General features: G+C 41.8%; 1 protein-coding gene and 1 long non-coding RNA gene across 2 annotated transcripts in view; one reads left to right on the top strand and one right to left on the bottom strand.

Moving 5' to 3' along the window:
• The window catches only part of TMEM184C (transmembrane protein 184C), a 28,484-nt gene extending 21,722 nt beyond the window's left edge, over positions 1–6,762 (bottom strand). Inside the window, exons 1-2 of the mRNA XM_059066731.2 lie at positions 6,007–6,762; positions 75–205 (exon numbers count right to left, since the gene is read on the bottom strand). Coding sequence (XP_058922714.1) covers positions 75–205; positions 6,007–6,225 — 350 coding nt within the window. The 5' untranslated portion in view covers positions 6,226–6,762. The remainder of the gene's footprint in view (positions 1–74; positions 206–6,006) is intronic.
• Positions 6,763–6,883: 121 nt separating this feature from the next.
• The window catches only part of LOC131758522 (uncharacterized), an 81,810-nt gene continuing 67,820 nt past the window's right edge, over positions 6,884–20,873 (top strand). The window contains exon 1 of the long non-coding RNA XR_009336204.2: positions 6,884–7,019. This is a non-coding gene — a long non-coding RNA (uncharacterized lncRNA). The remainder of the gene's footprint in view (positions 7,020–20,873) is intronic.

Here is a 20,873-nt window from a genome sequence, read left to right as displayed (position 1 = left end):
TTAAAACAGTTTACATCATATTTATGAGATAAGCCAATACAACACTAGTAGAATCAAAACATATAAAGATTTACCTTATTATTGGTTTCTGTAGTTCAGGTTGTGTATAATGCACTAAATGCTGCAATATCACCCAAAGCGAGATAGGTATAGTCAACAGCAAAAAGATTCCAGCAATAAACCAAGCCTTGGTGTGTATTCCAACCTTAATCAGCAAAGAATATGTTAGTATAAATTCTCTGATATTAAAACTAAAGAGCTAAATAAAATATTTGTATTTAAAACTTTTAATTTATTTGATTATTATCGAGGCTCAATATTTTCCAAATGACTAGTGGCTATTTTTATTACTTCTTCAATAAACAGCCCATTTATGCTTTTGTGGAAAGAGGGGGTGGATTTTTCCTCACGTGGCCTTTTGTAACAGCACTGTATGCATTAAGAATATTAACATCATGTCATTTCCCCCTAACTTGTTATTTGCCTTTTATACTTGATTATTGTGATTGAGGATGTACAAAAGTTTTAAAATTTTCTGCAAGTCAAATCTAAAAATCTTCTTCTGGTTTATTCCTCTGCTTTTATGTCTGGATAAAAATCTGCAAATCAATGTTTTCTGCAAATTTTACTGTTACCCAACATGTTAGTAAAACACTTACTGATTGCTGACTATTTGCCTGATAACTTTGCTGAGTTCTTCACAGGCATCATGTCTTTTGACCCTCCCATTTGCTAAGCACTGCCACAACTCCTGTCCAAGGGACCCGTGCTAATATAGGCTGCCCCTCTTATATACAACATTATCAACTCAGGACATTCCATTTTCAAAAGATCTAATTTCTTTTGTCTTCGTTGCTGCGTGCAGGCTTTCTCTAGCTGCGGAGAGTGAGGGCTACTCTTCGTTGTGGTGCATGGGCTTCTCATTGCAGTGGCTTCTCTTGACGTGGAGCACGGGCTCCAGGTACGTGGGCTTCAGATGTGGTGCACAGGCTTGAAGTTGTGGCTCACGGGCTCTAGAGCGCAGGCTCAGTAGTTGTGGCGCACGGGCGTAGTTGCTCCGCGGCACGTGGGATCTTCCCGGACCAGGGCTTGAACCCGTGTCCCCTGCATTGGCAGGTGGATTCTTAACCACTGTGTCACCAGGGAAGTCCCTAATTTCTTTCTTAGGTCAATATCTGATCAACATTTTAACCTCTAAAATCTCAATTTCTAAAAATATACTTTGAATTACCTCATCCTAACAGAGTTGAAGTAATCCACTCGCTTTCTGGTAGAAACAAATTTAGCTGAAACTCTCTTCTATCTGAGAAGCCCTCGGGAATGAATTTTATGCTAACTTGTACTCCTGCCTTGAAGAATGTGAATCCTTTTAATTAAAAAAAAAAGGCAAATGTTAACTTTTTAAACCAAAAAAGGTGGGTATTTATTTTTAGTACTTGAGGAGTTTGAACAGTTAATGGAAAAGGAACTTAAGTCCACAACTTGTAGTTTTTGCTGTTTTGAACAAGACTTTTTTTCATAAAGGGTCAAAGATTAAAGAAGTAGATAACAAAAGTATATTGTGGCACGTGGGTTCAGTAGCTATGGTGCACGGGCTTAGCTGCTCTGCGGCATGTGGGATCTTCCCGGACCAGGGCTGGAACCCATGTCCCCTGCATTGGTAGGTGGATTCTTAACCATTGCGCCACCAGGGAAGTCCCTGTCTTCATATTCTAATACCACTTCTTCACTCCACATTTATTCTTCAAACAACTCCCTTTAGTTTCGTCCCTGATACCTCCATAGAAACCATGACGAGGATCACAAATGACCCTCCAATGGATGGCTCAGCAGCAGACTGTTCACTACTTTGTCCTTCTGTTCTGGCTTCCACGACACCCCTCTCCTGGCATCCTACTTCCCCACTGGCTGCTGCTGCTTTTCAAAGTTCCTGTTCTTCCCTGTGACCTATAGATGTTGGTGCCACATCCTCTGCTTTTTCTTCTTCTTCTTCCCCTTTATAATCTCATCCATTTTTATGGCTTTCAGCACCATCTCTGTTCTGACAACACATATTTATATCTGCAGCTCAAACATTTCTGAGCTCTAGACTTGCATTTCCAACAGCATATTTGACGTGCCCATGTGAATGGAATGTCTCTCATATACCCTGAACTAAGTGTCCCAAACAGAACTCAAATGCTTTCAAACCTGTCCTTATCTATCGAGTTTCCATCTTGGTAACTGGCATCACCATTTACCTTGTTGTTCAAGACATAAAACTCAGAGTGGTTCTTGATTTCCCCCTTTCTCTCACTGCCTCTCTTCCCCAATCCAATCCAGTGTCAAGCCCTGTTTCTTCAATTCCAATGATACTTAAAATTCACTTTTCCGGGCTTCCCTGGTGGCGCAGTGGTTGAGAGTCCGCCTGCCGATGCAGGGGACACGGGTTCGTGCCCCAGTCCGGGAAGATCCCATGTGCCGCGGAGCGGCTGGGCCCGTGAGCCATGGCCGCTGGGCCTGCGCGTCTGGAGCCTGTGCTCCGCAACGGGAGAGGCTGCAGCAGTGAGAGGCCCGTGTACCATAAAAAAAAAAAAAAAAATTCACTTTTCCATCTCTGTTTCTGCTCTTCTGACTTGGGCCATAAGCCATCGTATGCCAGGCACCCACTACCTCTGAACTACCTTAAAGAACTTTCTAATTTTTTCCACTTCCACTTAATTTTCCATAGGTTGGTAGAGATGTCTTTTGAAGATGTGTAATAATGTTGCCCTTCTTGTTCGCTTTTTAGATCTTTTTTAGTTTCCTCAAAGCATTTTACATAATTTTATTTTATTGATTTGTTTTTGCTGGTTGTGTTTGTCTCCACCACCAATTTCCATGAAAGTAGCTGCCATGTCTCTCTATCTAACCATACAGAATACCAGCCTGATTTATCACTGGGACTCAAACAATCATTTATTAAGTATCTGATATTTGGGAAGAAGGAGAAAACAAGATAAAAAATGTATCCTGTTAGATGGCAGTGAGTCCTAAAAAATATAAAGAAGGGAAGAGGATATGAAGAGTTGAGGAAGTGAAGCTTGTGATTTTTAAACTGGGTAGCTGGGTGACATTGAAGTAAAAACCTGAAGGACACAAAGGAATGAGAATACCATCTGCAGAAAGGCATATTATGACATGCAAAGCCCTAAGGAGGGAGCCCGCCCTGCATTTGAGCAAAGCAAGTGTGGAGGAGGCCCAGGAACTGAGGAGAGAGAGTCAGAGGGCGGTGAGGTGGGGGTGGTGTCAGATCATGTTGGGCTCCAATGCCACAGTCAGTAATACTAGCTTTTAATTCAGGACTAGGAGTGACTGGAAAACTTTCAGAGGACACACATAATGTGACTTATGTTTTAACTGTATACTCTGGCTGGTATGTTCAGAATAGTCCAGGGAATACACGATGAGAATTTGGCTCAGGATGTTAGCAGTCGAGATTGCAGATTAAAATTGTCCTTAAAAGCCCGTACTGAAAAAGTACAGTTGACATCAGTGATGAAATAAAAATTTACATTTTAAGGCAAGACAAGAAATATTTACAAATAGAACTTTTTCTCTGTCCTTTGGCCTCCCACCCTCCCCTCTAGTTGCATCACGCATCTGCATTATGCATTAACCAGACCTCCTCAATGGCAGAAATACCTGCTCAAACCATAGCCATCACTTTTTCTCCTTCTGGTACCAGCCATATAATTCCTTAGAAGATAACATTCCTTTTTCAATTCTGAAAGGTGTCACGGTGACCTACCACTATGCTTGTCAGTGCAGACATCTTTGGTGAGCTTTTTGCGCAATGCCAATATATCATTCCCCTTAAAGACAGCGATTGGTGCAGAACAGACTGGTCAGACGACCTGGGGAGATACTGGGCCACACCTAATGAAGTTCGTAGCTTAATACTTACTTATGACGTTATTAATGTTACTAGCTAAATTACTCACTGTTGTGGCCTCTCCCGTTGCGGAGCACAGGCTCCGGACGCGCAGGCTCAGCAGCCATGGCTCACGGGCCCAGCCGCTCCGCGGCATGTGGGATCTTCCCAGACCGGGGCACGAACCCGTGTCCCCTGCATCGGCAGGCGGACTCTCAACCACTGCGCCACCAGGGAAGCCCAAGATTATTGTTTCTTGCATTACCAAATGTGTGACTGAGGCTCAAATAAAATTAATGATGATTAGCCCACTTGAAACAACTGACCAAATATATAGTTCTATAAGATCCATAACCGTAATCGTGTAATTTCTTCTATATGGTTAGAGGGAACAACAAGAGAGAACCATTTCCTGGACAGTAACAGACTAGTAAGACAGGTGGCCCAGAGGCTTCTGGTTATTGTTAATAGAGACTCGTCCAGTAACAGCACATTGAGTGGCCTATCAACAAACTCCTCACTTGACCTGGGAATGAGCATTTCTAGCCACATGGGACAAACTTGTCGAAATGCCTCCCAAATTGGCTGAAATTAAGACTGAAAAGGAAGGGACTGTAAAATAAAGACTGCTGCCCACCATCCAGTTTTACAACAATCAAATCACTAGCCACTGAGGCTATACACCCTGAAAGGAATAATACACCCTGAAAAGAAATTCGGGGTGTGTGTTGGGGCAAGATCAGGATGAGGCACTCTGTGCTCTGGGAAAACTTGTCTTCAGATAGATATTTTCAGGAGAAATTTTTTATGAACCTGGATTCCTGCATCTTCCCATACTTAGAAAAGCACTAAAACCATTAACTTAGATGTCTGTTCCTTGTGACCTGTGACCTTCTACCGAGACGTGCGCTTGACTGCACATACCCCCTTTGCCAAAATCACGTGTATACTGGCTTCCCCCTTTATCTCTTCAGAACAGTCCTCAGAGCTCTCTGAGAGACTGTCTCCAGGGCCATAATCCTCAGTTTGGCTTGAATAAAATTTTCCATCTCTTTCTTAATTTTTTGTCATTGACACCAACAACTAAGAGAAGTCTTAAATTAGGTTGATATTATACATAGTATTAATCTTTAAAATAGTTCCTATATTTCAAAGTAAGAAATACTCCAAAGTAAGAAATCCCTATTTGTATTAAGATGTCTATATTTGAATTCTGGTAGACAAATTATGGAAGTAACCTAAATATCTAACAAACTAGAAATACTTAATGTAGTGTAATATTTTAGTAATATCAAGAATAACTATATGGATTATGCTAGTTTAGAAAAGTCAACAAAAACAATTGAGTGAACATACAGAAAACAAACATATTAAATGCATTTCATTTAATTACATAAAGATCGTTTCCACACAAAAGGCCTAAAATAGCCATGGTCTTGTCATAACTCTTGTGAAATAGCTGTTTCTAAGTAAAAATACTTCCCTGGATTTTATGAACTTCAAACTTAAAAGTTCATTACAATTTTTATAAAGTACTTAGTTAAATATTTACCTTGGGCTCTTTCAGCTTATAGTACACTTAGTTAAATATTTACCTTGGGGTCTTTCAGCTTATAGTACTTTACTGATGTCATAATAAGAATATGACATCAAAAAATATACAAGGGACTTTTTTCAAAACCTTTGTTGAGTTAATTTCTAAAGTAAAAACAAAGTTAAACCAACTCGAATCCTTTAATTCAGGAAGCTAGTTAAATGCTAATAAAATTCAACACCTGGTCTTTACAGTAGATCTAGTTAAGTCTTAATATTTAAACAGATCAGATTTCAGAAGTAAAGTTACCTTACTTTCAGGGTATTGATGAATGTTTGCAAAACAGTGCTCTCCGAAGCAGCTACCTTAATATATTTTATTTTCTCGGTCCTAGCTTCACGAGTAGCATGGTTTGAAAAACCGTGAACAACCAGAAACCAGACAGGTTATGTCACGTGTTCATTACAGGACATGGTTTTCAGGATATCAAGTCTGGAGCACCCGGGATAAAAATAGGCTACCTTAGCTGAGCAGGACGGTAGAAGAAAGGGTAGCGGCGGATGGTGCGGGACCCTCTTACCTCCAGTTTCTGTAATTCCCATACGCATAGGGGAACCGCAACCACTATGGACACCAGATAAATGACCACCGCTAAAGGTCGAATCCACTGTCTCCAGTTCCTCCAGGTACAAGTGCAAGGCATGTTTCCGCATAAATCAGCTCCGAGTAACAAGGGAAAATAGCTCAAAGAAGATGGTAATGGGGAGCCCTGTTCTTTGGCTGTTCTGTCGACTCGCATACTACGGAAAAACAGCCGTGGGGCGACTTCACCAGCATCTGGAACCGCCTCCTCGGCCCACGCTGTGCTTTCTGTTGCTGCTACTGCTGCTGTTGCCACAAACGCGGCGGCTCAGGGTGCTAACGGGCAGCAGTGCGGGCAGCATTCTTTCTTCCCCACCTTGCATCTACTCAGTTCTTCCGCGGTGGAATCCCCAGCAGAGCCGCTGCCCTCACCTAGGAATCGCCCGGAACTCCGCCTGCAGCATAGCCTCGAGGGGAGCGGCGCCGAGCCGGACCGGCCTGTAGAGACCCTGCAATCAGTTCGGTTCTGCCCCGCGGCTGCCTGCCCGCTCGCTCTTTTCTTGGGCGGTGAAGTTCCCTCCCTCCCGCGCTCGCAGGCGTCTGCTCGGCCGATTCCGGTGATAAGAGATGAAAACTTAAACCCACCAGCCTCAGGATTTCTTCACTGCTTCCTACGGGCCAGTCCCCCGGGGCGGAACCAAGGCCAAACCAGGGCTTCCGCTTCCGCCCCCTCTGTCTGAGGTTGGTGATTCGTGGTAACGTCACGATAGGCCCGCCCCATCCGGCTCACTTCCCACTCTCTGATTGGTCATTTTCCGGGGGCGGGGCTGTTTGTATGGTACCAAGCGTACAAGGTTGGATGAAGCCGAGGTGTGTGGAGATTGTGCGGTCGCTGCCGGGTGGCCCAGTGGCCAAGGAGGATTCTGCAAGCTGTATAAGTCGTTTGAGAACACATGAGGAACTCCTGCTACATTGTTCTGCTGACTATATTCCAGCTTTAAGGAAGCCTGGGTAAGAGGCCATTACCTTAGAGCTGAACCTTTATCTGCACAAACATCTCCGATTCTCCCTGGGAGTGGATAGGGGAGTCAGCTGGACTAAGAAGACAGAAAAAAAAAAAAAAAAAAAAAGGGAAACGTCCACCTAGTTTTGTGTCAGTTGCCAGAATCTAAGGGTAGAGCCACTTAGTTATTTCGGGATTCTGCGGAAGGATCATTCTAGGGATAGCTTAATTTTAGAAGCAGTACTGCATTTTGAACTTGTTAAAAACTCGCATACAGGTCTTCCCTGGTGGCGCAGTGGTTGAGAGTCCGCCTGCCGATGTAGGGGACGCGGGTTCGTGCCCCGGTCCGGGAAGATCCCACGTGCGGCGGAGCGGCTAGGCCCGTGAGCCATGGCCGCTGAGCCTGCGCGTCCGGAGCCTGTGCTCCGCCACGGGAGAGGCCACAACAGTGGGAGGCCCGCGTAACGCAAAAAACCCCACCCAAAACCCCAAACTCGCATACATTTAAGTTTCACAGAGTTGACATTACAACTGACAAAAAAATTTTATGTACTTAAAGCTTTTAGCTGAACCAACGGAGCAAACAAATGGCAAATGGGATCTTAAAGCCTTCCTAAACCAATAGAGCAAACAAATATGTACCTCTTAATTAGATACACAAATATGTCCTATATCTGTCATTTTCTACGCATTTTTCTTACAGTATATTAGTTGATGTACACAAAAATCCCCAAAGGTAGGCAGTTTTCCATGTTACAGGTGAGAAAACGGGTTCAAGTGGTTAAGTAGTTTACAAAGCTCATTGAGCTAGTTAGTGGTAGAGCTGGGATTCTAACCTTGGTGTCTGACTCCAGCATTGGACCTGTGAGTACCTGCCACCTGAGAATTTCTGACTAATGACCATATATGGACAAGAAGGCTTGCAGTATTGAATACACCCAGCCTAAGATTCCCACAGAAGCACTGGGGGAAAGTTCTCTTCCCCAGGGTCCTAGCCAAAGTCTGGAGCTTGATAACATCTCCTTTTTAAAACTTGGCCTCTTTTAATACAAGCTTCTTTCTTAAAGGGAAATAGGCCTTTTGTTTGTTCTTTCTAAGCTAACCTACAAAATTGAAGTCGTTATTTTAAAAAAATTCCTGATCATTAAATTAACACATACTCCATTGCTGAATTTCAAAAAATAGAAGAATAAAGAAGAGAAAAGTAACCCTTACTCTACAACCAAATATATCCACTACTTATTTTTTGGTACACAATATATTCTTCCTTGGATATACTGCATACGTAGATTGTCTCTGTGCTTTCAGCCACAGTCATTGCCGTCTATAATAATCTTCCCCATTCTTTCTCATGGGCAAATCTTTTCCACGTAATTTGTGAAAACTTCCTTGATCCCCTGCTCCCCACCCCCTACCCATAACCTTATGGCACTCACATGTTATAATCATTTACTTATTTGTTTGTTTTTATTTATTTTAAAAATTATTTATTTATTTATTTTTGGCTGCGTTGGGTCTTCGTTGCTGCACGTGAGCTTTCTCTAGTTGTGGCGAGCAGGGGCTCCTCTTCGTTGCGGTGCGCGGTCTTCTCACTGCGGCAGCTTCTCTTGTTGAGAAGCACCGGCTCTAGGCTCTGGGGCTTCTTCAGTAGTTGTGGTGCGAGGGCTCAGTAGTTGTGACACACGGGCTTAGTTGCTCCGCGGCATGTGGGTTCTTCCCGGACCAGGGCTCGAACCCATGTCCCCTGCATTGGCAGGCTGACTCTTAACCACTGGGCTGCCAGGGTAGTGCCTGTCTGTCTTTTAGATTGAGTTTCTAGGAGCAAGCTAAAGTTCTAGAACTATTAGAATAAAGCAAGGGAGGGAAGGGACCAGAATGTCAGATGCCGGATGGCTTCCCACACCAGTGTGTGAACTGGGGTTCATTCATGATGAAGGTTCTACAGGTCAGCAGAGAAATGAGAAAAAAAAATACATAGTGAGTTTTTATTTGGTCAAACCTATTTATTCTAAAGGATTATGCTTTATTTTAAAATTGTCCATTCAATTTTATTTTAATGTGATGATAGTTACAGAGTAATTGTTTTCTAGATTTTTTTTTTTTTTTTTTTTTTTTTTTTTTTTGTGGTACGCGGGCTTCTCACCACTGTGGCCTCTCCCGTTGCGGAGCACAGGCTCCGGACGCGCAGGCCCAGCGGCCATGGCTCACGGGCCCAGCCGCTCCGCTGCATGTGGGATCTTCCCGGACCGGGGCACGAACCCGCGTCCGCTGCATTGGCAGGCGGACTCAACCACTGCGCCACCAGGGAAGCCCGATGTTCTTATTTTGGAAGATAAAAAGTTGGTAACTTTATTTGCTCCCATTTGTTTTATTTCTGAAATTGTTCTTGGTCTGTGAAATCCTAAAGTCTAGTAATCACTGAGATAACGATTGGCCGCTGATTTCAGTAGCCATAATCTTGGCATGATCCTGATCTACTTGCTTTACTTGCTCTAGCTGTTCTCTGTATTCTTTCTTAGGATATGACTTAGCCTAAGTCTGAGGGTGGATCTGAGCTTGATCGTGTTTGAAAAATAAGAAATGGTTATAACTAGCAGATGGTATTGGGGTCAAAAGCAAGCTGTTAGTCATTCTTGATGCAATTTACATAGATAAAATGAAGTTTCTGTTTATTACTGTAGCACATGAAAATAGGCAGGTGAAATTTTGCCATCCATGGAGGATATGTTTGGATTAGTCTGACTTAAAATAATAGGTTAACAAAATTTGCTTTGAGGGATTCTGGGAGTTGGGCACTGTTAACCTCTTGGCATGTATTACCCTATCTATGGAAATATGTCTGTGATGGTTTTAAAATGTGGCTGCAATTTTTTTACTCCTCCCATAAAAATATATACTCTGTACCCCTTCTCTTTAAATCTGGGAGGGGTGTGACTGATTTGACCAATAGCGTACAGTGAAAGTGATCATCATCACCATGTGACCTTAGCTGCGAGGTCATAAAAGGCCATGCAACTCCACCTTATCTGTTGGAACAATTGCTTTTGGAACTCTCAGCCATTGTGTAAGAAGTCTTAACTGTCTGAGGCTGGTGTGCTGTGAAAAGCCCAAGACACATCAGGAAGGCCCTTGAAGGTAATGCTGAGTGACAGTCACAGCTGAGCCCAGCCCTCCAGTTAGCCCAGCCCAGGTGCCTGTCATGTGAGTGGAGAAGCTGATTCTAGCTTCCAGCCATTTGAGTCACCCATCAGCATTTTGAGTCTTCCAAGATGAGGTGCTAGACTTATGGACCAGAGGAAGCCATTCCAGCTCTGCCTTATCCTAATTCCTGACCTGAAGAATCCATGAGCTCAAGAGAACTAGAAGAAAGACACAAACTGGGAAAAAAAATTGGAAGAGACACATCTGTTAAAGGACTGTTATCCAAAACATACAAAGAACTCTTAAAACTCAACAACAAGGAAGCAAAAACTTAATTAAAAAATGGGCCAAGGGCTTCCCTGGTGGCGCAGTGGTTGAGAATCCACCTGCCGATGCAGGAGACACGGGTTCGTGCCCTGGTCCGGGAAGATCCCACATGCCGCGGAGCGGCTGAGCCCGTGAGCCATGGCCGCTAGGCCTGCGCGTCCGGAGCCTGTGCTCCGCAACGGGAGAGGCCACAACAGTGAGAGGCCCCGCATACCGCAAAAAAAAAAAAAAAAAAAAAAAATGGGCCAAAGACCTAGCAGAACTCACCTAAGAAGATATCCAGATGTCAAATAAGCATATGAAAAGATCCTCCACATCATATGTCATCAGGAAAATGCAAATTAAAATAACAATGACATACTGCTACACACCTATTAGAATGGCCAACCACCAAATGCTGCTGAGGATTTCACCAGTGATTGAACTCTCATATACTGCTGGTGGGAATGTGAAATTGTATAGCTACTTTGGAAGACAGTCTGATGGTTTCTTACAAGATGAAACACACTCTTACAATATGATCCAACAATCACACTTCTTATTGTTTACCCAAAGATAGTTGAAACCTTATGTCCACAAAAAAGATCTTCTGCACATGGATGTTTATAGCACCTTTGTTCATAATTTCCCAAACTTGGAAGCAACCAAGATTAGATAATAAACAGTTTAATAAACAGTGGTACATTAAAACAATAGAGTATTATTCAGTGCTAAAAAAATTGAGCTATCAAGCAATGAAAGGACATGGAGTAATCTTAAATTCATGTTACTAAGTGAAAGAAGCCAATCTGGAAAGACTACATACTGTATGAGTCCAACTATATGACGCTCTGGAAAAGGCAAAACTATGGAGATAATAAAAAGATCAGTGGTTGCTGGTTGGGGGGAGGGGTAAGCTGAATAGGCAGAGCACAGAGGATTTTTAGGGCAGTGAAAATATTCTATATGATATTATAATGGTGAATGTATGTCATCATAATTTTGTCCAAACCCAAGAATGTACAACAACCAAGAGTGAACCCTAAGGTAAGCTGTGGACTTTGGGTGATTAACTATGATCTTTGGGTGATTATGCTGTGTCAGTGTAGATTCATCCTTGATGAAAAATGTACCATTAAGGTGAATAATGCTGATAATGGGGAGAGGCTGTGGGGGGGGGGCTCTCGGGGGTTGGGGGGATATGGGAATTCTTTGTACATTTCTGTCGATTTTGTTGTGAGCATAAAACTGCTCTAAAAAAATAAAGTTAAAAATATCTATGAGCATAATGAAAATGTTTTTTTTTTTTTTACCTCACTGGGTTTAGGGTTTGTTAAGCATTTGTTCCAGTGAATGGATAACTGAAACAATGTCTTGTGTCTATGTGTGTATATACTCTACCTAATCTGAAAGAAGCTTCCTGCTTAGAGTGATTTTTTTTTTTTTTTTTTTTTTTTTTTTGCTTAGAGATGACTTTAAGTCTAGATAAATTGCCTCAAGCTTTTCTCCTTTAGGAATATGTTGCCTTCGGAGTCTGAGGTTGTGTCAACCAGTCAAAGAGTTAAGTGAATTTTAGATTTAAATGTTGCAAGAATGCAGGGGAGAGCTTCTAGCAGATCTTAAACAGTATGCTTAACTTTGTAAAGGGTAATTTTTTCTCCTACCCCCAAATGGAAGGAAAATTGTTTACTATGCACCAGATGAGTGGGGAAGAAGATAAAAGTGGTACCAACTATAATATCAAACTTTCAAATTTGAACTTTGAATATTTTCACCCATTAAGTTTCAGCTTTACCTACCACATCTTCAAGCTACATTTTAAGCTTTGTTGAAGATGCCATGGTTTATTGATCTCTCCCTCTCCTATGCTTCTCCACATCTGTAACAGATAAAGCTGTAGATTCCTGGGTGTATCACCATATCTCTATGTGTCTAGATGTCTTTATGTACAATCTACCTTGTCTTGAAGAGACTCAAGTATGTTTTGGTAGATAAATACTGTAGTTGCATTTATAAGTTTTGGTAAATGTAATAAGTATATTAAATGTGAAACTTGAACATGTTCATGTTAAAATAAAAATAAATTGTAATTTAAAAAAATATTTTATGTCATTTTGTTCATTTTGTTTATTGGGTCTGATGATTCTGAGCAAGCTATGGCCTGCAACCCAGCTGTGGTCCACAATCTGTTTCTGTATGGCCCAGGAGCTAAGAGCAGTTTTTACATTTCTTTTTTTATTGTGGTAAAATACACATAACAGAAAATTTACCATTTTGACTCTTTTAAGAGGTTAAAATTCAATGGCATTAAGTACATTAACATCATTGTGCAACTATCACCACTTTCCATCTCTGGAACTCTTTCATGATCCACCTGAAAACTCTGTACTCATTAAACACTAACTCTCCATTACCCTTTCCCCCCTGTCCCTGGTAACCACTATTCTGCTTTCTGTCTCTATGAATTTGCCTATTCTAGGTACCCTATATAAGTGGAGGCATAGAATATTTGTCCTTTTTTGTCTGGCTTATTTCACTTAGCATAATATTTTCAGGGTTCATCCGTGTTGTAGCATGTATCAGGATTTCCTTCTTGTTTAAGGCTGAATTGTATTCCATTGAATGTGTAAACCACATTTTGATTATCCATTCATCTGTCGATGGACAGTTGGGTTGTTTCTATCTTTTGCCTATTTCAAATAATGCTGCTGTGAACATTGGTTTCCACCTTTTGCTTATTGTGAATAACGCTTCTATGAACATGGGTGTATGTACCTGGAGGAGGAGGTATGGATGTGATCCTCCTCCATTGCTGTTGACCTTGGCCAGGGCACTCTCCTTCCTCTCCCCTAATGGTGTCCAATGCTGCTATATACACTGGTGTACCGGGGAAATGGGGAATTGTTAATTCAGTGGGGATAGAGTTTCAGCTTTGCAAGACGTGGAGAGATCTGGAGATTGGTTGGTGACAATGTAAATGTACTCACTTCTTTTTGGCTTTTACCTTTTTAGAGTTGTAAAAAAAATTAAAAGAGTATTTTAAAATATTTACTATCAGGCCTTTTATAGAAAAAGTCTGCCAACCCCTAATTTAGAGTAAATGTTTAAAATTTTATAATGGGCTATTATAAAGTTGCTAAATGAATCTCAGTATACAGTTCCCTCATTTCTTTTTCTTTCTTTCTTTTTTTTTTTTTTAAATTTTTGGCCGCACCAAGTGGCTTGCGGGATCTTAGTTCCCTGACTAGGGATGGAACCCGTGCCCTCGGCAGTGAAAGCACGGAGTCCTAACCAGTGGACCACCAGGGAATTCGCAAGTTCTCTCATTTCTTCACTAGGAATGTATTTAAATTTCAGCAGACTTTCCCACACTAAGTGTTTGGGGAATTCTAGTTGTTCCATCCCAAAATCAACATTGAAAATCTCGGTTTTGTTTTTGTTATTAAGATTTACTGATTTAAAAGCAAGATTCACTGATTTTTTTGCTACTGGGATCCTGTAGTAAATTCAGAATAACAGGGCACAAGAGTTCTTTTCTTTAGAGCCAGGATCACATGAAAGAAAAGGCCCCACCATGTATATTAACTATGTAGAAACTGGAGATGCTGTCATTTCCACTTTTAATGTGCTTTTCTGATTCTCCTCTGAGCAGTCTCTCAATGTCCTTTGAACCTTAGCTTGTCCCTAAGGCAGAGATTCCCCAACTTTGTTTCACGGCACCCTTAGAATCTCAGTAATTTTTTCATGGTGTCCTTAGGCCAAAGAAATTTCTAATAGTTCCATTTAGTAAGTAATTAAGTCCAAACAACCTAATTGTAGACATTCATATAATGTCTGACAGATGTTTCTGTGTTTCTCTGAAAACTTTAAACTATCCAATCCATGAGGCCTCTGAATCCACTCCAGTGCTCTGTGGCCCCTCAGCATACAATTTGGAAATTGCAGTCCTAGGGTCTCATGCCTGCGTTTCTGACTTGGACTAGCCTTTGTCCTTGGCTTTGCTTCTTGTTTTCAGATCCTACTCCCCACAATTCCAGGGCTTTGCCTAACAATTTATTATTTATTTATTTATTTTGCCTAACAACTTCTGATGGCTTTCTTTGCTTAACAGGTTTAATTTTCACATTCTTGATTCGGGTCTATTCCCTCAGTACATTAACTTTTTTTAAAAATTTAATTTTATCTGTTTATGGCTGAGTTGGGTCTTTGTTGCTGTGCGCAGGCCCTCTCCAGTTGCAGGAAGTGGGGGCCACTCCTCACTGCGGTGTGTGGGCTTCTCATTGCAGTGGCTTCTCTTGTTGCGGAGCACGGGCTCTAGGAGCGTGGGGCTTCAGTAGTTGCGGCTCGCGGGCAGTAGAGCACGCAGGCTTCAGTAGTTATGGCTCACAGGCTCTAGAGTGCAGGCTCAGCAGTTGTGGCACGCGGGCTTCAGTAGTTATGGCTTGCAGGCTCTAGAGTGCAGGCTCAGTAGTTGTGGCACACGGGCTTAGCCGCTCCGCGGAATGTGGGATCCTCCTGGACCAGGGACCAAACCCGTGTCCCCTGCATCGGCAGGCAGATTCCCAACCACTGCACCACTAGAGAAGTCCCAGTACATTAACTTTTATATTGGATTTTCTTTATAAAGGCTCTTTATTTAAACTACTGAAATAGTTAAATAAATTTGCCCTCCTCTTCAAAAGTGTGTTATTGGAATTACTGGATTAATGGCTATCAGGATCTCCAATTAGCTCACAAGAAAGGTGATAAAGTATCTTAAGCCACCTGTAATTCTTAGTAGTGTATGTTATCCTTTGTCACTCGAGTGAAGAGGATCCTGTGAAAGGTGCAAGCGACTCGCATAGTAAATAATAAATTACCTTTTCTATAAATTATTAGTAGATGAACTTTCCAGTAGCTCTATCTGATGAAGAAGTTTTTTTTTTTAATTGATGTTTTATTTTCAGACTGATTTAAGATACTTCTGGCATATTGAATTACAGGCTAAAAGGAATGTGAAAAACCTTAATAATTCTAACAGATTCAAAACTAGATAATTCAGGAGATTTGGGAGAGAAGGTATTTCTGGTTAGGAAGAAGGTTCTGTGCATTATCTGTTAGGATGATCTGTGCACTGAGAAAGGAAACTATTTTTATACTGAGACAAATTCTTTTAGGATTTAAACAAAAATCACTGTGCCATTTAGTGTACTTTAGATGCTAGACTGTGGTGATCCCCACAGAAAGAAGGCTTGACTTACATGAAGTAAGGAGAATTCATGGGAGGATTTCGCCCCAGTGTGGAGGAAGTTTTCTCTTTCACATGTGAGCAGAGGTCTCTATGGAGCTTGAGTTTTACCTCTTACTTTTCTCATGTATTTTAGGCTGTCAGTTGCCCTGTGTAAACTCATGAGCACATGCCCTACTTGGTTTTATGTGGGTCAGATCTGGGAGTGGAGTGAGAATTGATTCCTCTCTTGCCCCGTAGAGCGATATTCTGTGCATGCAAAGCTCTGATTGGAGCCCACCAGGCTTTACTTTGTAGATGTAGAACTAGACTTTTTTTTTTTTTTTTTTTAACTTCTTGAGTGTGAATCCTATGATTTGTGCTTTTCCAATTTTCTCATTTGGGAAAGGAGAGGAAAACAAGTGAGCAGTGTCTTTGTTTTTCCCCTTCCTCCTTGACACTCTCCCTAGGAGGGTCTCTAAGTCAGGATATAAGAATCAGGCAAGTGCCCCAGAACTAAGTTTTGTTTTGTTCTGTTTTCTCCCGCTGCGGAGCACAGGCTCCGGGCACACAGGCCTAGCGGCCATGGCTCACGGGCTCAGCCGCTCCGCGGCACGTGGGATCCTCCCGGACCAGGGCACGAACCCGTGTCTCCTGCATCGGCAGGCGGACTCTCAACCACTGCGCCACCAGGGAAGCCCCAGAACTAAGTTTTTTAACTCTCCTTATTCTCAGGAACCCTGGGTTTGTGATCAATGACCCCAGGAAGGAAGACTTAAGTAGAAAAATACCTTGCCTGATGTATTTTCTTTCTTCTTTTTCTTTTTTGACTGTGCCTTGTGACTTGTGGGATCTAAGTTCCCCAACCAGGGATTGAATCTGGGCCGTTGGCAGTGAGCGTGGAGTCCTAACCACTGGACTGCCTGGGAATTCCCACCTGATGTATTTTCTGTTGCTACTGTAACAAATGACTAGAAAATTAGTGGCTGACATAAAAACACATGGCTTCAGGATAGTGGGTCACTGAGCTGGGAGTCCTTGGATTGTTAATATCTGTGAAGGTCTGAGATTTGTTCCCTATTTGCAAGCTAACAGGTTAGCCTGCCACAGTTTCATGGATGCTGACAAGACATGAGACATCTGGGTCAGAGGCAAAAGACTTTTCTACTAACAGCACAGCAGGCAGTAAGAGCTTCGTGTTTGCATTGGTTCCTCTTGCCTCCCAAGTTCTATGGGGTGAGGTGGAGGGACCCAGGTGTATGCTGTGTAGGAAGGAGTTTGCACCGCAGCCGAGCAACTCTGAGCTTATTAGAAAACCCTGTCTTTTTTTTTTTTTTTTTTGCCGTACGCGGGCCTCTCACTTTTGTGGCCTCTCCCGTTGCGGAGCACAGGCTCCGGATGCGCAGGCTCAGCGGCCATGGCTCACGGGCCCAGCCGCTCCGCGGCACGTGGGATCTTCCCGGACCGGGGCACGAACCCATGTCCCCTGCATCGGCAGGTGGACTCTCAACCACTGTGCCACCAGGGAAGCCCCCAGAGACATTTTAATAAAAGCAAGGCCACATACCCTTGAGGAAGGTCTGAGGTAATACTGAAGGTACATTCCACGAATCTTGTCTCAGGTGTATCAAGGGAACTATGCACAAGGTAAAAGGAAACAGCCACACCTTTTGTTATTATCACACAATTGTTTTGAATTAACACTAACTGTCAAATAATTCTAAATAATGATTACCATCATATGATTCAGTCAAGGTTACTCATGGTTGGTCAAGTTGGGAGATTTGAAGAGTGTTCAGTAGGGGACTTCCCTGGTGGTCCAGTGGTTAAGACTCCTTGCCTCCACTGCAGGGGGCATGGATTCTATTCTTGATTGGGGAACTAAGATCCTGAATGCTGCAGCGTGGCAAAGGGAAAAAAAAAAAAGAGTGTTCAATAGAGGGACTGTTTACAAAGGTTTGGTCAAGGAGCATGGAAACCACTTGGGATGGTGCAGTAACAGCAAAGAGGAACACAAAGATGGAGAGGCTGTGTGGAAGGAATGGGTCATCTAAAAAGAGCTATGAGATATATATGGTACATATATATACATGATATATATATCTAACTGAATCACTTTGCTGGACACCTGAAACTAACACAACATTGTAAATCAACTATACTTCAATTAAAAAAAAAAGATTGACAAAGATATGACAATGACGAGGTGAATCAACTGTAACTCTCATAATACATCATTTGATGGAGTGTAGAAGAATTCAACTACTTTGAAAAACTCGTTGTTCCTTCTAGAATTACTTACAGTGTTTTAGTTCCTTATAAAACTATGACCCAGCAAGTATTAGGATTTTATCCAAGAACAAAGAAGACACATATTCACAAAGCAACTCAAACATATGTTGGCAGATACATAAACAAATTGTGATATATCCATATAATGGAATACTCGGTAGAAATAAAAAATGAACAAAGTACTAAAACAACTTAAATGAATTTCAAAACTGCTGTCTTAGAAGGAGGTTAACTTCTGAATGGTAGTGTAATGGCCACCCCAAACCTGCTCCTCCATAAAAGCAATGAAAACGCTGGCAAAACTTGTCAAAATTACCTTTTCAAAATTCTGGATATTCACTAAAGACTTGCAACAACCCTAGGAGTGTTTATTCAAGTAAAAATATTGGAACCTTACTAAAAATTAAAAAGAATAAAAAAGAGCTATGACTGTGGAGGGATGACCCCACCAAAGAGAACAGAAGCCATTAGTGCTGGACCTTGCTCTCTTCCCTTCCCTGAGCTTGCGTTCATGTCCCATATTGGCCAAACCCAACTGGAAGCCAGAGGACAAAGGAGCTTTTTGCTATAGTCCAAGCACATCAGCTTCCCGGGGCACAGAATACAGCAAAGAAGGGCAGAGGATGGATTCAGAGTGAAAAAGAAAGCCAATCCAGCATAACATAGCAGAAAGTATTCAAAATAATCGCTGAAAATATTCTGACTCCCCAATGCTTCCATTACTAACTTTTTTATTATGAGAGGAAATGAGCTGGAAATTTGATGTTTGGGACATAAATCTGCCTACATTTCTATGAAAAACAGTATTGTTTACTTTTACTCCACACCTATATAAATGCATTTACATCATTTTACTTGCTAGTGTCCCTCTGAAATTAGCTGATACTTCACTAGCATCACTTCTTTTTTACCTGCAGGGAATGATCCATTATGATTTTTGAATATGCCCTCATTTTTATGTGACCATTGGCCTGCTGCAGATTTGACCCAATTATTTCAGCCATCTTCATGTCTGATTCTCATCACTATGGGTTGAATGAACGGTGTGGCCATCTATACTGATAACGAAGGGGCTTGCAAATGATAGGATGAGCGGTGCCGTAGCCTGGTCATGCTGCATAGAAACATTCTTCTCAAGAATCAGTTTTAAAAAAATCAACAGAAGGAAAGATGCTGACCCTTTCCAATCCTTTTCCATTTGAATATTCAGCTCCACTGTCACCAGCATTTTTTTTTTAAAGCTGATACAATAGGACAGGTGTCCCGAAATAAGTGCCCTGTCTTTGGAAAGAGCAAATGGGTGACACTGTCCACATCTGAAGTCTGCAGCAACACCGAACTGACTATACTAGCTATCCTCAGGGAGCCCAAAACTGCACAACATATATTTTCTGAGAAGAGGTTAAGCCAAGCAGAGTGAGAGCAAAATTTGCAACTGAAGACTAGTTAAAATTTTATGCAAAAATATATAATACCAAAATGAGACTTGGTGGTCTAGTTTCCTTTCCAATTATAGTTAATCCTTAAACTCTCTAATAAAGAGCTATCATCATATATTGTATTAGCTATATCATTGTCATCTTTACTCACAGTCTTAAAGAATTTCAGCTTTAAGGGGGGACTATAGTTTCTTAATCAGATTATTTTAATCTTGGGAGATGTGTGTGTGTGTGTATGTGTGTACAGTTACAAATTCTTAGATCTAGCAGGATTTTGTTTTTGTTTATCCCCAAAGATGGTTTATAAAGCTAGACACTTTCTTATTATAGAAGCCTATTGATATGAACTCATATTTCTAACATTCATATTATTTATTTATATGTTATGTATTACATATATGTAATATATAATAATATCTATTGTGGAGGCCATATAATCCAGTTTACTGCTGATTTAAAGAAAGAGATTTCTGGGCTTCCCTGGTGGCGCAGTGGTTGAGAGTCCGCCTGCCGATGCAGGGGACATGGGTTCGTGCCCTGGTCCGGGAAGATCCCACGTGCCGCGCAGCGGCTGGGCCCGTGAGCCATGGCCGCTGAGCCTGCACGTCCAGAACCTGTGCTCCGCAACGGGAGAGGCCACAACAGTGAGAGGCCTGCGTACCACACAAAAAAAAGATTTCTGTAGTCTTAACTGGCAACACTTTCTTGAAGAGAGTTAGGAATCTTACGATTTATCTCTTAGCAGCTTTTTTCATCACTTTTCTTTTCCCTTTTTTTTTTTTTTTTTTTAAACTTTTGCTCAATAGGAACCTGTAAGCAGATAGGGCAGGGGGTCCCCAAGGGAAGAGAACCAGACAGAACTTTCTTAACATAAGTTTGTGATCTAAGCCTGGCCACAATGCTTGCCCTTGCAGAAGAATAGGTCTCTGGAGTTAAAGATTTTAAGGAACAAAAGAAGGTAAAAACAAACAGCTATTACCAGGCCAGGGAGATAACCCTATCAGGAGATGATGTATCAGTTGTAAAGACTCCCAGTTCTGTTTCAAAAGTAAAGATTAGCCTGAAGCTCATTCTTGGGCTGTTTTGCGGAATTCAACCCCCCTGGAGCACTCAACCATCAGATTAACTGGAACCTAAGGAATGCTGCTGCTGACCTTTCTGACCCTTATGACTCCAGTCAACCCAAGCCTGGACTCTGTCAACCTTTGCCCTAGTTCTATACTGAATTCTCCTCTGATCAAGCTCCTTCATAATATGCATACACCACCCACGCCCCCTCATGAATATGCATGTGCCCTCAGCTTAAAACTTCTTTCTTAATCTGGTAAGGGGCCACGATGACCCATGACCCACTGGTTGCTAGACTGTATAAACTGTCAAAAATATGTCATTTAATGTACAGCCTTCTGTCTCAAAAACTTATATAATTGTGGTTTGACCTCTGATGGACGGAACAGTTCTCAGAGCTTTCTTAGAGG

This window comes from Kogia breviceps, chromosome 6, assembly GCF_026419965.1.
Source record: "Kogia breviceps isolate mKogBre1 chromosome 6, mKogBre1 haplotype 1, whole genome shotgun sequence".
NCBI lineage: Eukaryota > Metazoa > Chordata > Mammalia > Artiodactyla > Physeteridae > Kogia > Kogia breviceps.
Note: the sequence above shows the minus strand (reverse complement) of the source record. Positions and strands in the feature narration are given on the sequence as shown.